This window comes from Porites lutea, chromosome 3 (assembly GCF_958299795.1).
Source record: "Porites lutea chromosome 3, jaPorLute2.1, whole genome shotgun sequence".
Taxonomy (NCBI): Eukaryota; Metazoa; Cnidaria; class Anthozoa; order Scleractinia; family Poritidae; genus Porites; species Porites lutea.
The window spans coordinates 12,763,718-12,773,717 of record NC_133203.1 but is presented as its reverse complement, the minus strand read 5'-3'; the positions used below and the strand labels follow the sequence as shown (position 1 = coordinate 12,773,717).

The 10,000-nt window shown below is 38.2% G+C and overlaps 2 protein-coding genes across 2 annotated transcripts in view; one reads left to right on the top strand and one right to left on the bottom strand.

Moving 5' to 3' along the window:
• The window catches only part of LOC140930527 (uncharacterized), a 9,167-nt gene extending 8,335 nt beyond the window's left edge, over window positions 1–832 (bottom strand). The window contains exon 1 of the mRNA XM_073380250.1: window positions 730–832. The gene's annotated coding sequence lies outside the window, so the exon portion shown is untranslated. The remainder of the gene's footprint in view (window positions 1–729) is intronic.
• Window positions 833–2,248: 1,416 nt separating this feature from the next.
• The window catches only part of LOC140930526 (sperm-associated antigen 6-like), an 11,442-nt gene continuing 3,690 nt past the window's right edge, over window positions 2,249–10,000 (top strand). The window contains exons 1-11 of the mRNA XM_073380248.1: window positions 2,249–2,399; window positions 2,478–2,573; window positions 3,015–3,181; window positions 4,327–4,395; window positions 4,574–4,688; window positions 5,146–5,273; window positions 5,999–6,076; window positions 6,626–6,731; window positions 7,008–7,075; window positions 8,272–8,424; window positions 9,531–9,617. Of these exons, the coding sequence (XP_073236349.1) occupies window positions 2,375–2,399; window positions 2,478–2,573; window positions 3,015–3,181; window positions 4,327–4,395; window positions 4,574–4,688; window positions 5,146–5,273; window positions 5,999–6,076; window positions 6,626–6,731; window positions 7,008–7,075; window positions 8,272–8,424; window positions 9,531–9,617 (1,092 nt within the window). The 5' untranslated portion in view covers window positions 2,249–2,374. The remainder of the gene's footprint in view (window positions 2,400–2,477; window positions 2,574–3,014; window positions 3,182–4,326; window positions 4,396–4,573; window positions 4,689–5,145; window positions 5,274–5,998; window positions 6,077–6,625; window positions 6,732–7,007; window positions 7,076–8,271; window positions 8,425–9,530; window positions 9,618–10,000) is intronic.

Sequence of the window (10,000 nt, the reverse complement as noted above, 5' to 3'; positions counted from 1 at the left end):
TTCTCTTCCGTTAAAAACACCTGTAAATGCATCAAAATGTTCGATTTACAGATACACCGAAGCTTTGCTGCAATGCAGAAAGTGGGAGTGATTCGGAGCATTCGATCTGATATCAAAGCGGAAAAAAAAAGAAAATGCAAAGAACAAAGAAATTACAAAAGGGTTTTATTGCAGCATATTAAATTTCGGCTGTCAATCTGTGATCATGATTTTCATATTTCTTCCCTACAGGTTTATAATAAGCGCTACAAAAAGAAGCAGCTTTCACCAGTTTCCACATTTTCTTGTTTAAGTTTCGCGTGTCATGCATTAAGTACTTTCTTGCATCAAAACCTGAAAAGACAAGAGCCAGTGAATGCAATTCGAGCTTAAATCAAGATCAAGACATGTCGATTAGCTCTTCAATTGCAAGCTGTTAGCACCTAAAGTGTAGTTACAATGCTAAAGAATTCCAACGCAACACAATTTGCTGAAGTCACTTTGAAGAACAGACTCTATAGCCGCCGTGCATAGATTAGGTAGCTATCTACTCGTACCGTGTACGTGGATCACTACCCTGCTACGTGATTGCGTTTTAACGCTTGACTGAGTGTATATTTGCAACGGAAATGCGGAAATGCGCGCAAGTGTGCATCAGTTTCTTTTCAAGACTGATAAAAAAAAAGTTCTTCTTAGTGTAATCAGTTCTTCTAAATCGAGTGTTTAAAACTGACCCAGTGCCATGCTTACCGTGAATCCGTGCGGAGCGATGATGGTATGCGCACAACACCCGGCAATTTTGTTTCATCAAATGTATCTCTTCTTGCTAGGTGCTAGCTGAAGCCAAACAAAACCAATTGGACCGACCTAAGCCATGGACTTCCTAACAGTCCTAACCTTTGACACTTTTTAAGCCATATTTCCGATATTTCAGTACCATATATGGAGGTTTGACGCAAATCAGAGTCACTAAATATGAATCCCCGAGATCTTTGCAAGACGGACTGAATGTGGTTTCCCGGTGGGGTTTACCCCTTTTAGTTTTTTTTTTTTTGCCCATTTCTATGGAGTTTAATATTACAAAAATGTTAGTGTTTACTCTTATAGCCGCAAGCTTCAAGTTTTTATCTGATACCCCGGATAAAATACATAACCATATCAGACATAAAACCAAGGAGGAGCAGCCTGCATGAACCCCGGCGGGCATGAACCGCTGCCTGTCCTTCCAGGCTGCTTTTTAGCTCTTTTAAGAGTTAAAACTGCCCCACGTGGCGGGACTCCCATATAAGAGTGACGGGAATGCTCGTCGGAAATTAAATTAAAATTAAACCCCTAAGGGAGACCAATGTGGGTGCGATTCGAGCTTAAACTGACCCCTAAAGGAGCTGAGACCACACTGAAACAGACATCTAAATAAGAGCTAAGATAAAGAGGAACATAAGCGGGAAGTCGTGTTCTTTTTTGAACGTTAGATTTCTATATGGTCAGTGTCATTGCATTTTTTTAGAAATTTCTTTTTGCACAGCCGTAGGCGATACCTGAATATGGGCGAAGACAGTGACTCTCCTTGCCAAACACCCTAGCATCCCTGTCACTTTCATTTGGGAGTTTAACCCTCGGATAAAATGAAATAGCACTCCTTTAGGCGCTCGCTTCAAGGCACATATGTTACGCATCTTATCCTAAATACTCCTTGTTGTCGGTGCTGCATACTGGGAAAGTGATTACGAGAAATCGGGTCGTCGTCAGAGATCTTGCGTCCTTGCCTCTATTCCGTATTTCTTTCTTACGTGTGTAGGCAGCAAGAGAGGCATCCACACAGCTCGTGAGAACAGAACGCGGTGGATTAAGAAATTCACACTAAGGAAAAAGATTTGAAAAGAAACACTCATTTATTTAAAATTTATATATCTGGAGGCGGAAACCCGGTGGGGGGGGAGGAATCCAGGGAATTCTTGGTGGAGGTGTCGCCCGGTTCCCCACACCATTTTTTTAGAACTGGTATTTCATGACAAACTACAGAAATTTGTCACCATTTCTTAGATTAGATTAATACAGTACTTTATCACCTGGCGGAATCTCTCTGCTTTATAATTGACAGTGTTTTGTTTGTTTTTTTTGTTTGTTATTTTTTATTTTTTTTCGATCTAGTTTGCTTGTTCAACCAGAAACGAGTTACTGGTTCAACCCAAAAGCTCTCATTTGCGGCTTCAGCGGAGAGAAACCTGGGGACAAACAAATTGGCGCCCGTTGTTCAGTTCTCAGCGGCTTAACATAACCGCGCATGAGATCAACTCGCCCGTAACGTAGCAACACTGGAAGAAACAGCTTTTGGAAGAACACATCCATCGGAAAATCGCTGTGATTTGGCCGCAGTTAACAGCTAAAAGTGAAAATGAGTTCAAGAAAGGTTATACAGGGTACGTTCTGAACATCTGGAAGCTTAACTTTGACATGTCCCCCAGAAAATTCACGATAATTTCGTTTGTTTTTACCAGTGTTCGAGCAGTATCAAAAGGACAGGCAAACTTTCGTCCAGTCTGTCGCTGATCTAGCAAGCCGACCAGAGAATATTGAAACTCTGCAAAATGCAGGTACGATCTATTGATATAAAGTTTCTTGTCTTTTAATTTCTAAAAGGCATTCGAGAAAACATATGCGTAAAGCGCTTTTCAGTCTCTTCTGCAATTCTGTGGTTGTGCGTTATTGTACTTAACTTGATCTTCTTCCTATTAAATTTTGAAAAACTTAAGCTTAAAATTGCTTAAATAACTTCGTTAAACTGTGAGGAACATTTGTGAGACATGTCCAGAGAATTTCTGAATCGTTAGTAGGCAAAACATTGTCTCGATCAGATGTATAGTAAGATTGACATCGAGCAAGTGATAACCTAGTCTGTAATGTCAGTTGTAGACTTATTGTTGCATGTGAAGTGTGATGTGTGAACACAAAATGTCACAGATGATAAGTCTGTACAATGTAGCTTCCTCCATACTAACTGAAGGCTATGCGTTTGTACATTTCCCTGTTTTTAGATGCCATGGCTCTGTTGAGACCTCTTCTTCTTGATGTTGTACCTGCCATTCAACAAACAGCTGCCTTGGCTCTTGGCAGACTGGCCAACTATAACGAAGATCTTGCAGAGGCTGTCGTGAAGGGAGACATTCTGCCTCAGCTTGTGTACTCTCTAGCAGAGCAAAATGTAATATTTCAGTCTTTATTTCATTTATATACATGTAGTATATTCTACTATACTGACTTACCAGTAGCTTTGAAAAGGGCATTAAGTTACGTTCCTCACATAAAGTATACAGTGTATATCTTAGTGTTAAAAACTATTACAGGTATTTGGATTTGTTTAAGAAAATAAAGATGTTGCTTTCTTTACAAATATAAATTAAAACCCTAACCAGAGTTCAGGGAATGAATGTGGCAGTATTATTTACTATAAATTTAAGGGGATGAATCTACTCACCCAACATGCATTAACCCAAAGAAGCCATGACAGGAGATTTTCAAATTTGTATTGCTATCCACAATGTCTTGTTCTCACAAGCTGCATGGATAAAAGATTACATTATATAGGGAGCTCAAGCAATGGTGATGGTGATGGCAACAAGAACAGCAAAAGGCATTACAATTGGATTAGCAAAACAACAACTTTGCACGTGCATCACACTTTTTTCCATTTCTTTGCTGTCATTACGTGACTACAATGTGAAAATGCCTAATTTCACATTTTGTGGAGGACATGAATAGAAGACAACAACTTTCGTTTTCTTTTCCTGTACTTTGACACAGTCCTTTGAAATTCAACTGCGGAAAAATTTGCCAACATTTGACTAATTGAACAAAATGGAAGAGTGCGTTTAAGTTTGGGACAGGGCAAATTCACTTTTTAATTGATGTTTTCATAGCCATCACTGTCGTAGTTGCTTAAGCTCCCCTTTTACAATGCTGTCGTCTAGCAACACCCAGTGGCTCCTGGCCACTATAAACTTTTGCTCCTGGGCATCTCAAGAATCTTAGTAATTTTCTCAAATTGTAATCAGAATACAGCTGCATGCGGCACCCTAGATTTCACACGTTCCAACCACTGGGTTCCCTTCAATTTTTGTTGCAGCACAGCCTTAAAATGGTATTTAAAATTGATAAAAATCAATAGTGGATATACAAAATAAACGGAAGAAGATCCTAGGTACCGTGTGGTTAAGTTAAAGTTAAGAATATTTGAATGATCACACAGATTATTTATAAGACACCTTAACAACACCTATACAGTATAAAAAATGATTAATTACACAATTAAAGCAGATTTTTAGATTGAAACCTGTTTTCTTTCATCAGCGATTTTACAAGAAGGCAGCAGCATTTGTTCTGCGAGCTGTAGCCAAACATTCACCACAATTAGCACAGGTACTTTAATATCAATGTTAATCATGCTGAGTGTTCAATCATATGAAATATGTTCTTGCATGATTTCAATGTTAATCTAAGTCATTTGTAAAAGCATTATTTAGGTACAATGTGATATCAGTATTTATGTTGTTACCGTGACTAACTAGGAATAATATGTCTTGTTTATTATGTGTAGGCTGTGGTGGACTGTGGTGCTTTGGATGCACTAGTGATATGTTTAGAGGAATTTGACCCAGGAGTCAAAGAGGCAGCTGCATGGGCTTTAGGTTATATTGCACGACACAATGCAGGTTTGTTAAAATACATGCTTTGGTGTTTAACACTTTAAATACTGGAAATGGGTAGTTAGATAGACAGACAGACAGACATTTTATTTAGTCACAGTAGTTTTATCAGCGAAAGCGCTGCAATAATTTGGTTTACACAAAAGCCAGAGGTTTAATTTGTGTATTTTAATAAGTTAATGATCCTGTAACTTTGGCCATAAATATTCCAAGAAACTTCAGTCCATTGACAATGAACCCAACAAAGTTGCCAAAAAACTAATCTTTGCATCTCAAAAATGTGGTTTTCACCAAACACCGGTTAAATTAACCCACCTTTCGAAAACTTTGTTATTGAATTATGTGTAATTATAACAACCATCCTCTTCAACAATAGCATATGATAAGCTAAGGGAGCTGCTGAGTTGTGCAATAATTGTTTGATATTTTAGTGATGTTAATAGTTTTTTATTTGCCTGTTCAGTTCTATCTCAAGCAGTGGTTGATGCCGGAGCAGTACCTCTGCTGGTTCTTTGTATCCAGGAACCTGAAATGCCTCTTAAGAGAATTGCTGCATCAGCCTTAAGTGACATTTGTAAACATTCACCAGAGGTGAGAGCAGGATACATGTAATTATGTGGCCAATCATGTTTCCTTCACATGTGAGGGACCAAACAAATGCATGTGCAAATCTACATACCAGTATAATTTGGCCCTCAAAGGAATAAGTGTCCTATTTCTCATGTTTGATTAAGACTATAACTTCTTTGACCAATATTATATTGTCTAACCCCAATTTTAGGGCAACTGACCTTTCCACAAATCTGATCCAAACATTTAAAGTGCCTTAAAGTGTAGTTCTTAGAATATGTTCTTATATAATTCTGATCACTGGTCTGGGGTTTTTAACTTGTCTTTTAGATTTACACGTAATTGCAAGTAAGAAGAAGACTTTGTGTTGCTTGTGTAGATCACTGCACCCTGCGAGCAGTGCCTCCTTTTGTCTTCTTGAGTGAGGAGGAAAAAATGAGGCTCTGTCTGAATCACTTCAAACAATTCAATTCCGTTTTCTCTCTCAAAATGGTTTTTTTGACTGCGAGCATCCATTTATTTGTAAACCAATGGTTATAGCTAAACCTGATTGGTTAAAAACTGTATCCTTCAGGGTAGTAACATGCCACGTATGCTCAACAAAGATCTTATATGTACTTGATTGATGCAGAATTTTTCACAAGTACAACAGAATCGAGCAAGCAAAAAAAAGGCTCTGCTAGCAAGGTGACATCACCAATTTTTTACGCAAAAATTTAATATGAAGTTTGCTCTTTTATTTTCAGTTGGCTCAAACAGTTGTTGATGCTGGTGCCATTGCTCATCTTGCACAGATGATTCTTAATAATGATTGTAAGCTCAAGGTAAAATAATAATACTGAACTACATTAATGTAAAAATTTTAGTCTGTTTGCATGTACTTAATGTACAACTACATCTATACCTTATTTTAATGTGGCCCATATTATATCCAGATTTCCACAACCATACCTCTTTGCTGGCCGTACAGCTGAATCTTTATTCATGGTTACAGTTCTTTCTTTTGCATGGAAAAATTTTGTTTCATCAAAAATTTCCAAAAACTTCATTGCATTGTGTACTACTTATATCTTTGACATATTTAGAAAATCAGAGTGTAACAGGTTTGTTTCTGAAAGGGTCAATCCAGTGGCAACTCAAAACTTTAGTCTTCAAAACACTTGTTTTGTCTCATATAAGACTTAATTCTCAAAAATCGTTAGTCAGTTCTCAAAAATTGAGATCAAAGTGACGAGCAGCACTGTATCTATTGTTTTGTGTTAAGTATGTCATACACTGTTGCCTCTGTAAGTTTTATAAGCACTTAAAGTGAACACTTACAGAATTCCACTTGATGCAGGGATTTTTAAAAAGAACACATTTCCTTTTTTCAGCGACACATATTTTCTGCATTAAGCCAGATTGCTAAACATTCAGTTGACTTGGCTGAAATGGTAGTGGAAGCTGAGATATTCCCAGCGGTCCTTGGTTCTCTGAAAGGTGAGACAAATAGGTGTATATTAAATTGTTTTATTTGTGTATTAAATCATTATTTAAACAGGTATATACTTGTCATAGATATTAAGTTTGCTTGAATTCCTTCCTTATTCATTTGGAAAGTTCTTCTAAGGCGGTTTTAGGCAAAAATGTTTCTTATTTTGCAAAAATATCTTGTATAAAGAATTTAACATAATTTTAGAGCCTTAAACCTGTAGTTTTAAATTGAGTAGAAAACTAAACTGTGTAATAAATATTTTGTGATCTTTATTTTACTAGACTCTGATGAATATGTGAAAAAGAATGTGGCAACACTGATCAGGGAAATTGCTAAGCATACACCTGAGGTAAGCAATATTTTAACACGGCTGGTCATCCAATCGACGACGCTTTGGTTCGGGGAATGATGCTCTCTGTAGATAACGCGCAACGGAAGCGCCTGGAAATGCGACTGATATTTCAACTTGGCACCAGTCAGCCGCGCGGTTTAAACTCCGACTTCCGTTTCCTCTAGGCCGCGCGCAGAGCCGCGCGTTCACTACAAAGCCTTTTATTTTTATTTCTAATTTATGGCATATATCAACCTTGCAACGGTTTCAACGAACTGGTAATTCCACTGATGAAGGGCCAGGCCCGAAACGTTTGGAAAGGATAATTTTAACGTAAACACGGCACTTTTGTTCATGATTTCTTTATTTTTAATGAAAATCTTTGTTACTTCTATTTTCTAAAGTGCTACACAGCTAAACGGAAATTCTTTTGCCATTTGTTGATCAATATTTTTGACAGACTATCAGTATAAAGTGTGGTTTAAACTTCATACTAGTATTTTAGGACAAACATTTAGATCTCTAATTAGGGTAGATTATTGTAAATACAACCATGTTTGAGACATACGAATTTCGTCAAATTGACCTCGTAACAGCACAAACAAAATGGAAGTTATCATTTCAAATTATGTTAGCTGTTGTTTGTCTTGTACTATTGCTTTTCTTCAGGGGCACCCAACGACTTTTTTCTGTGAAGTAGCCCTTTGAAGGAGCAAAGAGATGCCTGGAAATGACTGGATAACCGTTCCACACATCTAAGATAATCGGGATTTTCTCCTAACTTTTTTTTCACATTTTATCAGCAAGATATTACAATTTTTGTTCAATAAAAGGTTCCATAGGATCTTCTAATGAAAATAAGGCTACACCATGTCCTGGAACTTTTGACCATACCCATCAGGATTAAAAATTTGGGATGAGATGGAAAAGCCACCTAAAACTTTCGGAACACCCAAAGTTCCCCTAAGACATTCAAACAGATCAATAGTTTTCAGGGCAGCTCCCTATTAACCAAGAAAGGCTTCTAAAGCATAGAAAAAATTATATGAGATACTTTTAACGTATTGGGAAACATTCGTTTGTTGGGTGCCCCCTGTTTCTTGCATCCCTGCATGGCGTTTTTGACACGCGTGGCTGTGTTCTGTTATGCTCTGTTTCAAAGGTAGTTTATTACTCATGAATGATCTTTGTTCTCTCCAACTGTCTTCATTTAGCTTGCTCTGCTGATTACTAACGCTGGAGGTGTCGGAGCTGTTGTGGACTACATCAGAGAATCAAAAGGAAATGTCCGCCTGCCAGGAATCATGATGTTGGGATATGTTGCGGCTCACTCAGAATCGCTCGCTATGTCTGTCATTGTGTCTCAAGTATGTACTTCAACTCAATAGTCACGTTCAGCCTAGTATCGTACAGTAATTGCGTTGAATAACTCTTATTTAGAACATTATGTGCCCAAGAGCCTTGAAGTCGCCTTTTTTGTTCAGAAACAGAGGTTAACTGTTTCGTGCTCGGGGTAGTGGGGGTACTCGACCAATATTTGGGTATAAGTGAGCCGCTGAGGGTTTGAAACCCTGACCCTGTTTTGGGACAAAAAATTCCTAAAATACATACCCTGTTTAGGACAACACCCTCAATTTTATTACGGGCTGTTTAGGACAAAGGACGCCAGAGAAAATTCACGTTATAATCATTGCTTTTGTATTCTTGGAGTACAAACAAAATTCATCTAGCAAATCAAATCAATTGTGCAGGCAATACACATAGCCTGTTCCACGCTCTCAGATAGTGGGGAAGATGCGAAGTAAAAGGCACGCGAAAAGTTGGCGGGGCGGGAAAAATGTTCGCGCTTTCTCAATTGAGCGGACCCGACTATCTCAGAGCCTGGAACAGGCAATAACCTGTTGACAGATTCACACGAAATTATATACCATGTTTGGGACAGAGAGGACAAAAACCAGACCCTGTCCAGCGGCACATCCCCGTATGGGCCATATAAGAAAATACCCCCTCCGGGGGGGGGGGGGGGGGGGTCGTAAGATTTATGTTTCCTTGAAGACAATTTTTTTTTCGAAACGAATTGGAAAGAGAAAGGCCTCAAGCCATTAAGGTATTTTAGTAGTCAAGAGTAGTTTTGGTTCAGATGTCTTGACTTGACTTAACAAGGGAACTCTTCAAATCGGTTATTGGAGGGATTCACAATGTAACGTGTTAAACACTAGTTTTTTTACCACCGCGTGAAAAGCTGAACGGGTTTATGATATACTTTACTTTCAATTTGTACACTTGATAAACGCTGTCGTTGTTATAAAAAGCAATTACAAATATCACAAATCTCCCAGTTCGTTTAAGGATCAAATAATGGGGTACATCAGAATTTCTCTTTTTGTCTCTCTTTTACAATAAAGAGTGACGACATTGTAAGATTTCACACAAACATTATACAGTATCTTATCGTTTTCTTTTTTTTCTGTAGGCTGTCACAGCATTAGCGGCAATTCTTGCGGGAAGTGGAGAGGATCGCACTACGGAGTTAGGTGGGAATGAGGAGGATCATATCAAGGTATTCGAGTCTCTTTTTACGGTGTTTACGAATGACGGCGACAACAGTATGAAAACTATGATGGAAATTGAAATCATTTTTTTACCTTAGGATACATTTCTTCATCATCCTCTACCAGCAGCTATCTTTTGAAATTCCTTACCCCGACGTCTTTATAGAAGACCGTAGACGTTGACATACGACAACGAATTTTCATTTCCTTTTCAAGCCTAGATGCGCTCCTTAAGAACTCATTTCAAACAAGTTCGCTTTAGTTTTCACTGCCATCTCCCTTGTGAAAGCTTGAGCTCTAATATTACAAAATGAATGTAGCAATTTCCCCTCCGATGGTAATATTTTTTTATTATAAGCTTGCCTTCTACAGTGCCCGTACATTGTAGGTG